Consider the following 15,900-nt stretch of genomic DNA (forward strand, 5'->3'; position numbering starts at 1 on the left):
CTGCATACGACTGTCCATGTATTTCAAGCAGATATCTGGCATGAATATGTGCTACGTGTGATGTGATAAAGAAATATATGAAAACAGCTGAAGGTGGGTATGAACATTTCCAGTTTCCAGATCACGATCCACACCCTGGTAAATGGCTAGATGCAGAAAGCTGAATGCGGGTCACATCTCAGTCAATAATCAGCAAGACACGCTTCCGCACAGACGACGGTCGAGATGCGTTTAAATAATGATGAGATGAGTCACCATTGCTTAAACTTTCCTGGAACCCATCGTCACCACTTAGCTTCGTTTAGTGGCAAAAACAAAGCGTTCCTTATTGGCCACGCGGTGACCGCGCGGCGCAGCCGGCTATGCGAAGCGAGCGTGTAATAGGACCCATCGAGCCGCGGTCGCCGCGGCGGCAACTCACCACCTCAGCGCCAGACACGTGCAGCAGGTTCTGGGAGTGGTAGCTGGACGTCAGGGCCTGAGACTCCAGGGTGCTGGAATCCTGCAGCTGCTGCACTGTGGAGAACTGGGTCTGCTGGGTAAAGCCCTCGGCCATGGAGAACCCTGGGGGGGTTAAGGGCACTCCATTACCCATAAGCCCACAAAGCTGTTCAAACCCATACCTCTACACATCAGGTGACCACACTCATACCATTATCCATCAATTGAAAACATTTTCACTTCATTACTCATAAGCCAAAAGATATTCACCCTTAAACAATCACCAATCATCCCTCCAGACATTCACGCTCACGCCATTACCTATGAGCTAACATAAAGTACAACCTTGAACAGTTACCCATGTATGGACAAGTATGGATTCAGTTACATCATTACCCATCAACACCCACAAAATATTCACATTTTGACCAGTATCCCTCAACAATAATGTCAGGTTGTAAAGACAGCTGCCATCATGTATCACATATGTGCTGTATCTCCATAGAACTAAGTACTACCTCGTAGATTATTTATCATTATTTCAGCATGTTTTCCTCTGAAACAGTGTCAATCTATATTTCAGCCGGTTGGTGTGAAAAGCATGAGTCCAATTCACACAAAAACTTCTGTAAATGTTTGTTGCTAACAGGGAGCCACAGAGCGTAACATCAGCATACTAAAGTTGATTAGAATTTTTTTGTTGCAAGATATTCATGTGCTTTTTATAATGATTAGCTCAGCTCACCAATTAATTCCACGCCAGGCATACACGTGGCAAATTAAACAAATGTGCAGAATTTAGATACAAACGTAAGAGCACTGTGCTGACACCATCTACTATACAGAGCAGTAAAACTGTGTGGGAGAAAGTTTACTGATGACAGCGTTATACATCATGGTGGGAAAGTGAATACAATGAAGTGCCTGCAGTTGGCCTGCGGGATTCTTAAGGGAGTATCTGCCACAGGCAAAGAGAATGGGAATACGGTGGGGCTGAATCCAGAGAGAGTACAGTACAGTGGCATAAATGAAAAATACGAATGCAAAAAGTACAATAAATAAATAAAAATAACAAAATGACCATGCCACAGCAGTTTTCTATTCTGTATTTACCACTTTAAAAAAGCAGCCCCCAGAGAGATAAAGAGAAAACAGAGCCATCGAGTGAGAGTGAGAGAGAAAGATAGAAACAGAGAGAGAGAGAGAGAGAGAGCAACAGATGCAAATTCATAAGATTTTATCAACCAGAAATCAGAGGCTTGAGCACCATCAGTTGCCTCGAAACTGGAATGGAAAAATCATATCTATTAAATGCATTAATCTTCCCTGAGCCGGGAGGCCAGCAGAACAATGCGACAGCGGCTAATTTCAGTAAACAAGCCGGCTGAGTCATAATTGGCTGGGCTGCGAAAGGTCCAAGCGTGGCGTGACAGCGCTCGGCTGTCCGCGGTAATTGATTCCCGCCCAGCCGGCGAGGTGTTAACAACGCCGCGGCTGATCCGCCGTCCTTCTGCGGGCTTAAATCGCGCTCCGGCGCGCGCGGCGACGTGTCTGAAAGCTGTTTTTATTGGCTGGGCGGAGCAGAGAGACGGCGGGCGTTACCCTGCGCGAGGGCCTGCTGGTCGTAGGCTTGCTGGGGAAGGGTCTGCGTCTCGAACTGGCCCATGTTCTGCGGCAGTGCATGCTGGGAGGTCACGTACGTGTCTGTATCCATTGGGCAAGAGAGGGGAGAAAACAAACGGGGTTAGTTGTGTTTGTGTGTGACAGACATCAAAGAGAGAAAGAGATAGAGAAATGGAGGGAGACGGTAGGTAAGTGGTCTGCTGTTATGAGCCAGGTCCTGGGTCACATGACCCATTATCTGTTGATAATGACTCCACAGCAAACGCAAATCTCTCTCCCATTACGCGAGACACAGGTGTGTTAACACTGTGGACTACCACAGCCCAACCATCACACTTCCTGCACCTCAGGGACACGCCATCTGAAAGCAACCCTGACCTAAAAGCTCACAAGACATCTTGCCGGCATCAAGACCCATTACACACGACCCGCTTCCTTCTTTTCCAGACACCTGCCCGTTTCTGTATTTTTTTTATTTATTTCCGAGCCATGAAAAGAGTAATTAGGCTTACGCCAGGAAAGCGGGAGGAGAAATTGTTCTGCCGAGTGCTCCCCGAGGGACGACGGTGAAACGATGGACAGATTCGCGCGCGCTTCCCGCTGATGTTTTCCCTCCATACGTGGAGGTTGTGTAAGAGAAAAACAGCGTGTTACCGGTGGCGACCTTTTCAAACAGCGGTGATCTGTCCCATTCCGAGACGTGAGGCCAGCTCTGACCTTTCATTACCGCGACGATCAGACGCAGCAGCAGCGGGAGCACCAGTCTAATGCGACGTCTCGGAGACGGAACTTTCCGGCAATAACAAACAACGCAAAGAACATGCATCAAATATTCTCAGCTTGTGCCCAAACATATAGGACTATTTTAAGACTGCTTTTATCTACCTGTGCCTGGTCAGCCAGGGGTCTACAAGTTATACAACTCAGTAAAAAATTAAGAGACCACCCCGAAAGACCATCCCATTTTTTAAAGAAGACTGAGGGTTAAACTCCACCAAATATTGATTGCGGACCCTTTCCTGAGCAAAGACATTGCTATATTTATTATTTATTTATGGCTATAAACTTGCTTAGTTTGCAATATTCAATATATAACAACATATATTGAATACACATACTGTATATACCAGCATACATTGGTTTTTTGACCAGTTGTCATTTTCAGCACAATAAATGTCCCGAATGACAATATTTTTGTTTGGAATTAATATCAAATGCAATCTATAGCTCCCAAAAGAATATCAAAAGTTAGATTGTTTGCTGATGATACATAATACAGAAATATAAAAATGGCCACAAACAAATGCTGTTTCCGGATCATCACATTAAATCCCAATCGAAGCCCAAGCCCGTTATGTCTTTTTATGACAGGAATCAACTTGAGGGGGGTTGTTCATCGTTTCTTTTTCTTTTTTTGTAACTATATCATAATTGGGTGTAAAGGGCACCATCTTTGTGCGGCAGTTCTCAAAGGACAAATGTAGAAACAGGCGACATCCTCTGTCTCAATCAAAAGCACAGCACACTTTCACAGAATGAGGCTGATTGCCCATCACTCAGCACAAGACCCCTCTTTAACATGTTCGCAGCTGTGAGAGTTCGCTCAGCCACTGAGTCATTCTGGCTCAACAGATCTAAGAGCCGTTTAAAGAGCTCTACCATGCTATTTCGCAGTGATTTCAGTGCGGTTCATTTGCTCTATTTCCAGCAATAATGCATTTAATTCCTCTCATTTTGTAAGATTACTCCTTGGTCTTCCACCCAAGGTCTCTGCTCAAGGACAGGCAAGAGTTTGGGACTGCAAAAGTGTTGGAATTTTTCAAAGTCATTTTGAGTTCTCTCCATAGCTCCCATCGTATCGTTTTGTCTGCCCTACGTGTTTCTGGCCATGAAAGTTTAAAACAGCACTTTAAAGATTAACCAGACAGGGGCAGGGAGGTACGGTCCCCTGAAACTCCCTCCCGGTGCATTACAATGAGGCCAACGGGCTGGCCCTGCATTTGAATTAGCGCCCTCGTATCAGATAAAAGCGGAAAAAAGAAATGAATCCACGGTCTGCTGCGCTCTCTCGATCCAACGTCGGGGGGCCGGATTGTAATTTCCAGAAAGAACAGCTTCTGAAAGAGGAGAGCCATTTGTTCTTAAGGTGCAGGGGGTTTGTGGGGGTCTTTTTTATACCTGCCAAAGCAGCTTTCGAGCACAGTGGTGTAGCGAGAAGCAGCTTTTTACCCACTTTTTAAGCTTCTCCATATCAGTTTTCTCCACAGCGGGGAGGAGGGAGGGGGGGCGGGCGGGCGGAGAGAGAGAGGCTTACCGTCCTCCTGCACAAGCGACTGGTCGCCGAGCTGCGTCTCCAGGGCAACCTGCTGGGGGGCGCCCACTACCTGCGCCTGGCCCAGGCCCAGAATGCCCTGCTGCTCAGGGCCCACCGTGGGTGGCGGCTGCAGGGCGTCGCCCTCCATCTCCACCTGCATGCTCGCTGCCACGCCCGCCCCGTCCATGGGATCGTCCAGGGAGGGGGTGTCGGAGGGGCCCTGCTGCTGGTGCAGCTGCTGTGCCAGTTCATATCTAGTTTTGGGGACGAGGGCTCACAGTTAGGAGAAAGCCCAATGTAACTTTCATTTTTAACATACACTGAACTACACAGATTTTGGTACAATGTACTGCAGATCATCTCATTTGTATTGTTTATAATTTTCCTAAAGACACAGCCAGACAACTTTTTTATTTTTTGTTTTCCTGGGGTAGGAAAACAATATGGCACAACTATTCAAAACTAATGTTTCATTGCTGCTACCCTATAAAACCAAAATGCAGTTTTACTTTAAGTAAATTCAGCAGTTTCAACATAAACAACTGAAAAAAACTCATTAACTAAAAACACTAAAAACAAATTTAACATAATCGTCAAAGACCACCGAATACTTGAATCGATTAAGTTACCCAACTGAAATGGTTAAAGGCAATTGATTTTCTCAAAACATTTCAGTAAACAGAACTTTCTTGTTTTACAGAGAAGGGAACGACGTTGGAAGAATTCACAATGAGGTACAGCATCCATATTAACACTTTCTGCAGCTCAGCAGCATGAAGAAACAAGCCCTGCTACAGCCTCCAGGGAGACTAAGAGATACGTGCTTCCCAACACAATGTGAGAACTGAAGTTATTGCAGCAGCAGCAGCAGCAGCAAGGGGAGTCACTATTGACAGGGAAGGAAAACTGATTTTATAACTGAATACACAATCTGCTCCACCACCTCTCAGAAGTCAATGAGAAAAATAACCAGAACAACAAGGAGAATTTTTATTGTAGCATTAAATAATAATAATAATAACAACAATTATTATTATACTTATTATTATTATTATTATTATTATTATTAATATTGTTAATATTGTTAATGTTATTATTATAAGCAGATTGCGCACACCTGTGTGTCTTCATATGCTTCCTGCAGTTCGGGGACGACTTGAAGGTCTTCTGGCAGTAGGGGCACATGTAGGGTCGGAGGTCACTGTGCGTGGTCATGTGACGCCGCAGGCTGCCGCTGGTGGTGAAGGTGCTGTCGCAGGTCAGGCACTTGTACGCCTTGAGGCCCAAGTGGGTGCGGATGTGGGCCTTCAGCACCCCCGACGAGGCAAAGCCCTTGCTGCACTGGAGGCATTTGTAGGGCCGTTCCCCCGTGTGGGACCTGCGACAGGCACAGGACGCAACAACGCTAATGCTAACAGCACCAGGACCGGGGACCGGGGACATGTTGGGCCTCACAAAATAATCACCGATCGTCACTTCATTTAAAATAGCATGGAAAATGTCAGTTACCAACATTTTGCAATATCAGCCGTATATTTGGACCATCCCTGTTTTTTTAAACGTAATTATAGAGTGAAATTTACCGTTTTCCACTCGGACGTGTGACCTTTATTAAACAAGCCCAATTTCAGTTCTTGGTTTTTGAGGAGAAGAGACCTGGAAATGGCATTGTGCTAATGCAAAGGGCAAAATGACATTTGAAGAAAACCCATGAGCTTCTGTGCAATTTCTTTTCTTGTCTTAACCTCACACTAAAAAGAAAACAATTGGGTACCTTTTCAGCACAGAGTAAAAAATAGAGATGATGGGTTGGGTTGGTTTCCCCCCCCCCCGCCCCCGCCCCCCCTTGTTGACGGACAGTCATGACTCGCTGTCACAGAACATAAAGTACAGAGAAAGGCTGACTCAAAAACATTTTCAACCTGCGAAAAAGTGAATTCGAGAGCATAATCTATCACTCACTCACAAGATTAAACAGAAAACTGTTTGGCGACAACAGTTTGGGGACAAAATCAACGTGATTTCTCAACCTCTCTTGCGAGTTCCCTGGTGACTGGGTAGTGAGCAAGTGTCATCATAAAATTGGACTGTCACAAAGACAGACTGCCGTGACGCCGGTTGCAACACGTTTTGTGTTCTCAGGTAAAATCCCTTCTCCGTGACAAGTTGATCAGCAAACAGAGGTCCCGTCTCTAGGCAAAGTGCATTATATGATTCTATTAACATTCCAGAAACTTTAACCAGCTGAGCACTGCTTTGCTTCCGAGATTCTGTATGAAAAGTAACATCAAAATAGCGGGCTGACGCCAGACTTTTAACTGAATGCCTCATATAAAGGGTACCTTGCAACAAAGAGCCCTGAGCGCTAAGATGATGTGCCATTAGGGAAGCTCTAACACAGCCTTGATCTACTAATCCCACTCTACTGCTAAGATCTAACGTCCCTGAAGGACCAATGATATTGTGCACACACTGGGATAACAGATGCGTAACACTGGGCTAGACGCATTACATTCCTCAGAAAGATAAGGCCCAGGGAAGAGTGCTGGGACCCTGGCCTTATCTGTTCATTTCCCCCCCGCCGCTGTCTCACCTAACATGCTGCTTCAAGTGGCTGGATTTCTTGTAGGCCTTGCTGCAGTAGAGGCACTTGTACGGTCGGTCGTTCTCCACAATGTCCAGGTACTGCTGCAGGGAGAGGCGGGAATTCTGGTTCTGGACGAGGCCTGGTTTGGGAAACACGAGAGGAATGACCTTTCCGTCGTCCTCCGGAAGAGAACTTTCTTCCAGCGCAATGACATACAGTAATAGCACTCCGGAGAAAACCAGACCGTCTGCTTATCACCAGGCTGTCGTTATGTTATTACAATAACATATTGAACGTTCAGATACACATCATTTATGTATCGCGCATAATCAGATTTCCCAGGCTGTAGAGACACTATTGCAATGGCGCCAAGGGACTTTTGTATTTAATTAGCAAATTATTGAATCGAATTATTGAAGAACGAACAGCCACTTGAAATGTCGCGTGCATTTCCTACTCAAATGACGTGTCGTCTCATAAGAACGGCATGGGTGTGAGGGGGGTGAAGGCGAGGTTAGGGCGGCGTGTGCGGACTGCGGGGCGGTACCCAGGTCGGTGATGAGGATGGGTTCCTGCAGGGGGATGTCGGGCAGCGGGAGGTTCCCCCGGGCCGAGCGCGTCTTGTGGGGCTTCCTCGGCCCCTTCTGCTTCTTCTGCTGGGCGCTCTTGAAGTGCGAGGCCACGTGGGTCTTCCGGTGGCCCGAGGTTCGAAAGATTTTGTCGCAGTGCGGGCACGGGAACGGGCGCACGCCTGCAAGGGAGGGGCGGGGGTTAAACATCAGCGCCCCCATCATCATCATCATCGTTTATTTTCACAAGAGACACCTTCAGCTAGAGACATGTCAAAAGCCAACCTTTTACATTCTATCCTTTTCATAGCTGGAGGCTCACTGAAGCTATTCAAGTTAAGTACCTTCACCACGCATTAGACTCGTAGGAAACACATTGACAGTGACACTGTATTTTAAAAGGGCCTGACAGGAAGGCAGTATCACTGACTTAGTGTGCAGATTAGTAGCTGGAGCATGGAACTGGTTGTTGTACCTTTCAAGGTTGTTTACCCTTCAAATTCAGAAGTAAAAATAAATATCACATGGCACATGGTAAAAAAAGATTAAGTGAATAACAAAACCTACTGAACTACCAAACATCATTATTTTATCATTATACTAACCAACATACATGAGATTTCATGAGATCACTTCTTTTCTAGGCCTGGAGGACAATTCCTGCATTAATGCATGCTTGGGGCGACATTCTAGAGGGCTGTACATGCAGCTATTTTCGCTGAAATAAAATTCATACATGATGCAATAGCCGCATATAAATTGGAAATCTTATAGTGATAGTAGTTGCCACTTAGCAATTAATAAAAAGATGGCTGTGAATTAACTGCTCCCATTAACATTAAGCATTTTATGTTAATATCTTAAAGTATGAATTTCATATAAAATCTAATGAAATGCAGATTCGATTTAGATATGGGGTTTCACAGGCCTACTCTGTCTATGGGTTACGGTTTCTATAATGACTTTAAGCAAGTATTACACCAATTAAGTGACTCATTCACTCTCAAAGATGATCATGTTTCCATACATGTAATGTGCAATACCAGTGAGACAGAATATCAACCAAGGTTTATAATGTGCATAATTGCTGAGGGCCATCCATTTTCAAGTTTACTGTATAATTTACACAGATACATCCACCAATGACACAGAATACCAATTGCCGTAATTATAAAAAACAAAGAGCAATGCTTCGCACATGGCTGTGTGTAAAAAGCTTACATGGCTCATCTCTTTGCTACACTGAATGCTGATTATGCAAATCATGGAGTTTTGCAGCGCAGCAAAACTCGGGCCTTTTAAACGATGACCCAAATACTAACTACTTAGGTTTGTTTTAAAAGATGATTCACTTGCTCCAAAAAAACACTGAAGAATTACTGGCTTACCTAATCTCATTAAACCATGGAACAAAAATAAAATATTGTAAAGCAACAGAAAATGGCTTCACAATACAAATGCAACACCCTCTCTTGTATATATTCAAGTTGTTTTTAAAGTCTATTTTTTAAATTCACGAAGCAGAATGACAGAAAGGTCTCTTTGGAGTCAGGATCAACTTCAAAGCAGAAAGACTGAATCTAATTAGATTTCGCTTGATGCGTATGAACAGAAAAGATTTGTACTCTGATTAATGTGTCAAAAAATAAGTCTTTCCTTCGTTAAGGTGTAATTATATAAATGATGCTGAGTGGGTTTACTTTGCAAATTAAAAAATAAGAAAAAGAAATTTTAGAAAGAAAAATGGTGAAAGACTACATAAGAATATGATTATTTCAATGCATAAATTATCTGTACTGCAGATCAAATATAACAAATGTACTGTCACACACCACTTGGTTGGAATAAAAACAAAACAAAACTTCTAAGCCTTCATCAATGTTAATGACTCAGTTGCTCCTTTAAAGTTCTTTCTTGAATGTTCAAATTGCTTGAGAAAAGCGAAGGTTTGTTTACTTCAGCGCTTACATCTAAGGATCTTCTTGGATGGATAAAAACAGAAATTTGAAATCCCTAAATTACACACTTTGTGATGGAGAAAACACTGAAGTACAGTACAGTAACTGCTATCAAAATGCCCTAGGGTTAGTGCCATACAGTAGATAAAAGGATGCTTCTCTGAGAACTAAACTACATTCACCACACCACTTTGAGCTGAAAAAATATCTTTCATTTTTCAAGAAACAATAAATGATAAATAATGGAAATAATAATTACAAATTTAATTGAATTAATTTAATTGGATACATCAGATTCCATACTGTGAAATATATTCTGAAAATAATGGCTATAACTGAAATAATTGTTCAAACCATTAAATTACATTTTCACACACAACAGATACTGTTGTGCCGAGAAACTTATAAAAATGCACGTAGTTTATGCAAAGAGCAGAGACAATCAGCCACAATTAGTGTCACAACTGACAGGGGTATTTTTTACATAAACCTACAGCACAAAGTGAAGCACGAGCAAAAGGAAGTCTGTAGTGCTTCAATTGGATTTAAGAGTACAGTTTTAAGAACAGCATAACTGAATAAATTCTCAGGGTTAGGCAAGATGAGTTTCCAGTCTGGGGCTGAAGACAGGCAGTGATTGGGCTGCCCTGACTGCTGTGAGGAGCTTTTTCCACCCGTGGGGGGTCAAAGAAGAGACATGATAGAATGGGAACCGATTCCGGAAGGGACAGCGAGGATCGGAGCTGCCTGGAAGGAGTGCCAGGTTTGATAATAAATTGCACATGAGAGGGTGCAGTTCCTGTAAGCTGAGACCAGATCTGTGCTTGTACAGGCCAAACCTGGAAGCCAATGAAAGGATATGAGGAGAAGCATGATGTGAGTATTTGGGGAGGTGGGGGAGGGTTACAGACAAGATGAATGACTGGAGGGGTCTGACAGCACATGCAGGTGCTGTCAGACCCCTCAAGTGCTGTCAGGTGCTGTCAGACCATTAAAAAGAGAATTGCAGTAGACCAGTCAGGACAGTACAAGGGCCTGGACAATCAGCTGGGAAGCATATGCAGTGCAAAATGTTACAAAGAAAGAAATCCAAGGTCAGGATAACTGTCATAATATTCTCAGTGAATGATTTTTATCCTGTATTATCCCAATAATCATATTAGTCCAGGATCCGGACCCCATCATATTATCGAGTAATATATTATATTATCAAGCTATATCCTCCAAAGCTCGGATGTTGGCTGGATATAGCTGTAAACATAAAATAGATCAGAGAAATCTGTGTAGAGAGAGAAAAAGAAAAACACCATTCCTATGGTTTCCCACATCAAATTATACGGTCTCTCTAAAGCCGTAATCTAAAAACTAGATATTCGACAGAAAGCTCTTTGATACCATTTGCATTTTAAAGTTGGTTATTTTACATCGCATATGTGCTGGGCAAAGGGATATTCTATTCTATTAGATTTTATTTTTCAGCAGGCTACTCAATGGCATATCCTAACAAACGGCCAGCCTTTAATGACAGAGGATGCGAGGCCATCACATGGCATCACACGCAAGAGGCTGGAGATGCATGAATACAGCACTAACTTTCAGGCGCTTTTGAAGTTTCATAGAGATGATAAAAGCTTCCTGGATTTGATGATGACAAAATATTTTCAAGAGGAAAATGAGAGAGTAGCACTGTTTACTGTAGAGGGAGAAGGGCTGCATATGCTGCACTTTACATATAAAGAGCGTCAGCACTGAAACAAGGGGCTCCACTGAAAATATCATTAATATCGTCTGAAATACTATTAACCCCCACGCAGAACAGAACTGTAGCAAGGCTACACGCTTGTGTCTGCATTGTACTGAATCCAGTTTCAGTGAACACAGCCCTGTGATAATTCAGTTCCAAAAGAACTTAACAATTTGTACTCTTCAGAATTCAGGGAAATTGACAGCGAGAAAAAATTGCATTATTATTATTAGAAGCGGTAGCATTTTAGTAGTAACACAACATAAAGCACTTCCTTCACTCCCTGGGCTGACTCCCACATGAACACTGAAAGATGACAGCGACTTCTTTTTATCCATTGTGGCTCAGCGCTAGGCTTTCAAGTTCTCACACTGAACCTTAATGGCCAGTATAGGCCCATCGGCCCTATGCGTCATCCATAACACTGACCAAAATACTGAACCCACGTATGCACCTGAGTGGAAATGGAGCAGACACCTGGGCCGGTCTAGAAATGGCAGATCAAACGCAGTGGTCCCCCCATCCCCTGGAGGGGCGGGGCTGCAGGCTCTCACCTGTGTGCAGGCGCATGTGCACCTTCATGCTGCCCGACGTGGAGAAGCACTTCCTGCAGCACTGGCACTCGAAGGCCTTGATGCCGGTGTGGGTCTTCATGTGGGCCGTGAGCGTGCTCTTGACGGCGAAGGCGCGGAAGCACTGCTTGCACTTGAACGGCTTCTCGTGCGTGTGGATCCTGATGTGGCGCACCAGGTCGCTCGGCTTCTTGAACTCCTTGCCGCAGTAGGGGCACACGTGCCACCGGACCCCGTTCTCCTCCCTGATAGAGCCTGGAAGGAGAGGCGGTCGATGTAAATGGGGATGCACAAACACGCTAGCTTTAGCCTCATTGGAGACAATGCTCTCTCTCTTCACCTGGCATCTGCATAGGTTTCTTGTAGATGCTCCTCTTCTCCTTCCGGTGAATTTTGTCGGAGCCAAGGCCTTTATTAGGGGCGGGGACCACTCCTTCCGTCGTCTGGTTCTGGGCGGCCGCACCTGGCCTGGGGGCGCTGCTGTTCTGGGTGTGTGACTGTACCGGGATGGTGCTGAGTCCGCTGTTCTCCAGGGCTTGCTGAAATCAGGAGACAGAAAACATTTCCGTGACAAAGCACATAACCGTAACACCTTCAACAATGTTCCACCGAGGTATTTCATGTTATGTACGTACATTACCCAAAATAGAACAGCCTTACCTACAATTTAAGCCTGAAACCTTCAAAACATGTGATTTTCTGTACCAGGACTGGCTGGTGACATTCTGCACATTGTTGGCCTTCACACTGTTAATCAGGCTATCAATCCCACTGGAACTTTCATAATAATTCAGAAGCATGAGCCTTCATAAGGATGATTTTATTAAATTGCAGTAAAGGTTGGTTAGTAATTTTGATACAGTAATTTAATCTTCCTTAAGATGAGTAATCATTCCTGTTCATCCAACCTGCTGAGGTTTATTGCAGTCATTAATAATTTCTAAATTTCTGAATAACTGTACAAAGTGAGTATTGTACCTTCTCGGACCTGTGTTTGTAGTTGTACCAATGACCTTTGGTATGCACTTATTGTACGCCGCTTTGGATAAAAGAGTCCGCCAAATAAATGTAATGTAATTTCAGTTGTACCCTCTCTTGACACTGGGGACCCCTCAAATTAAGAAGGAAAAGTTCTGTATGGAATGGTATAATGCATTTGCCAATTCATGCTATAATTCAGCAAGGACTAAAGCTATGGCAGGTGATATCTTTTGGCACAATCTTCCTTGACCTTCTGGAGAAAATTCACTGACATTTCCCCCTCCCCCTCACCTTTTGTCTTACAAAAAGATGACATTCCCTCACCTACAGTGAAAATAAATAGGTTTGAAGACTGCGAGCCATGAGCAGAACCAGGTATATAATTCTGTTCAGAGCAAAACAATTTCAGAGTCTTTTGTGCGAGGTGATTGAAGAGGGGTTTTTTTTCGGCCATCACTCTCCTTCCACCTCGCAAACCGTTCAAGTGTAATCGCTCTGTGAGGCTCCAAATATCCTCCTCCGTGTAACAAATGAACCATTTCGTCATTCCCTCAAACCCGTCATTTCTCACCCCATTCCCTCCACAGCACATTTCCTACCCTGACATTTTTCTACTCTCAGCAAAACGGAACCTTGCAATATGTAAATAACTGTCAACTTTTTTTTTTATTTTTTAAACAAAATATTTTCACCAATATAAACCGTTTAAGTCCTCATTTATAATGTTACTTCCAGCATCAAGAAAATATATATTTAAAGCATAAATACTGTATTTAAGCCAAATGCTTAGCCAGTAAATCTGTTAGTGTGTTGTTTTTGTTTTTTTGTTTTTTTCCCCTGTCGAGCCAATGGATGTCTCTTGCCTGTCAATAGGTTTTTTTTTTTTTAAACGGGCAGGTGTTCCAATTAGGACCAAGTTCTGGCAAAGCAGAGAGGAGCCAGGCCAAACGTTTCCAGATTGCAGCGCGGAGACAAATGCTGTGACCACGCTGTGTGTCGGCGAGCTGAGCACTGACAACGGGGGCAGAGACCACAACACTGTCACACCGGCTCTAACAAGGGAAGTGATTTCTAGGTGGCGTAGGATTTAATGAGGCCGCACGCCTGATGCGAAGGTGTCAACTCCGTAACGCAGAGAAACAGACAGGACAGAGCCTGCGGGGAGGTGGGTTGCAACATGCTGCCGTGTTTGTTTCGCTTGTTTATTTTTTCCAGATTGTGGGACACCTGGGGGCGGGAGGAGGAGCGTGATTTTGGCTGCTGGGGGGGGGTGGTGGGGTGGTGGCTCACCTGTAAGATGTCTTGGTTGATCCCCGTTTCCATGGAAATGGCCGGCACGGGGGGTGGTGCCTGGGCGCTCTCGCCGGTCACTTGCTCCGACAGCTCAAGCAGTTGCTGGATCACGTCCGTCACTCCTGCCGCACCCTCCGCCCCCGTCACTGTCTGCCCCGCCTCCCCCACCTCCTAATAAGTGCAGAACAGGACAGTGAGAGAGAGAGAGACAGAGAAAAGAAGAGGGGTGAGAGGGCAGCAGGGGATAAGGGGAGGAGAGAGGAGAGCGTGCACTTCTGGACTACTGAAGTTTACTGTATTGTACCCATTATTTACTGTACTGAAGACACTTCCTGTGGGCTTGCATACAGGCACTTCCTGTGACCCCGCTTACAGGCGAGACAGTGCGGCCGTGTGGGCAGCTGGGGGCACAGTCTGTGCTTGTGAGGGTGAACTGCATATCAGGCTGACCACATATGAACATCACCTGTGCATGGGGAGGGTCCTCGATGATGGAGATGTGCATCTTGCTGATGTGCGCGTTGAGGCTGCCCAGCTTTTTAAACACACAGCTACAGTCCAAACAGTGGAACAATGGAACTCCCTTCGACTGCAAAAGAATTGAGAAAGAGAGGCAGGGGAGGGTAGGGGAAGGGAAAAGATAAAAGTGAGAGTGAGAGGGAGATGGTAAGAGACTAGGGATGTGCTCGGTTATTTGAAAAAGCGAATAACCGAACGGGGGGTCTGTATTCATTTACACATTGAGCAAAATGGATGTTCTAAAATTTCATTTATCAGTATAGAGAGACCTCTATAATGTTTGGCTGAAAAAGACTTTTTTAAATTTGGCTGCGTACTCCTCCATAGCGTACATTCCTAGCTTGATTTTAAGGGTATTTTTATACTTTGGTTTCAGCATGTAGTATTTACAGCCCTTTTTATACATAGCCCCCCTATTTCAGGGAACCATAATGTTTTGGGACATACTAATGTTAAGTAAATGAAAGTAATCAAGTTTAGTTTTCCATGCAATAACTGCATGGAGTCTGTGACCCTTAGACATCACCAGGCGCTGAGTATCATTGGTGATGCTCTGCCAGGCCTGTACTGCAGCCATCTTCGGCTTGTTTTGGGGGCTAGTTTCTCTTCAGCCTTATAAAACACATGTTCACTAGGATTCAGATCAGGTGAATGACTTGGCCAGTCAAGAATGTTCCAGTTTTTGGTCATGAAAAACTTTGTTTCTTTAGCAATATGTTTGGGATCATTGTCTTCCTGCAGGATGAAGCGCTGTCCAATGTGTTTGGAGGCATTTGCTTGGACTTCAGCAGATGAGATGCTTTTGTACACTTCAGAATTATTTCTGCTGTTGCCATTAGCAGTTACATCATCAATAAAGACAAGTGAGCTAGTACCTGTGGCAGCCATACATGGCAAAACCATTACACTTTCACCACCAAGTGTCACAGGTAAGGGAGGGTGCTTTAGATCTTGGGCAGTTCCTTTTGCCCTCCATACTTTGCTATTGTCATCACTCTAATACAAGTGAATCTTGGTCTCATCTATCCACAAGACCTTTTCTAGAACTCTGCAGGCTCTTTTATGTACTTATAAGCAAATTGTTACCTGTCCATCCTGTTTTTCCAGCTAACTAGCGATTTGCATCTTGTAGTGAAGCCTCTGTAGTTGTGTTCCTGAAATCGTCTGCAGACAGTAGTCAATGACACACCCACGCCTGCCTCCTGAAAAATGTTTCTAATCTGGCGGACAAGTGTTTGGGGGTTTTTCTTCAGTATAACAAGAATTTTTCAGTCCTCAACTGGAGAAGCTTCCTTGACC

The 15,900-nt window shown here is 44.4% G+C and overlaps 1 protein-coding gene across 1 annotated transcript in view; it reads right to left on the reverse strand.

Moving 5' to 3' along the window:
- LOC135258207 (zinc finger protein 236-like) overlaps positions 1-15,900 on the reverse strand; it is a 69,083-nt gene that overhangs the window by 40,387 nt on the left and 12,796 nt on the right. The window contains exons 7-16 of the mRNA XM_064341514.1: positions 14,549-14,671; positions 14,080-14,253; positions 12,149-12,347; positions 11,791-12,063; positions 7,513-7,716; positions 6,972-7,104; positions 5,496-5,756; positions 4,379-4,632; positions 2,044-2,145; positions 422-564 (exon numbers count right to left, since the gene is read on the reverse strand). Of these exons, the coding sequence (XP_064197584.1) occupies positions 422-564; positions 2,044-2,145; positions 4,379-4,632; positions 5,496-5,756; positions 6,972-7,104; positions 7,513-7,716; positions 11,791-12,063; positions 12,149-12,347; positions 14,080-14,253; positions 14,549-14,671 (1,866 nt within the window). The remainder of the gene's footprint in view (positions 1-421; positions 565-2,043; positions 2,146-4,378; positions 4,633-5,495; positions 5,757-6,971; positions 7,105-7,512; positions 7,717-11,790; positions 12,064-12,148; positions 12,348-14,079; positions 14,254-14,548; positions 14,672-15,900) is intronic.

Source organism: Anguilla rostrata, chromosome 1 (assembly GCF_018555375.3).
Source record: "Anguilla rostrata isolate EN2019 chromosome 1, ASM1855537v3, whole genome shotgun sequence".
NCBI lineage: Eukaryota > Metazoa > Chordata > Actinopteri > Anguilliformes > Anguillidae > Anguilla > Anguilla rostrata.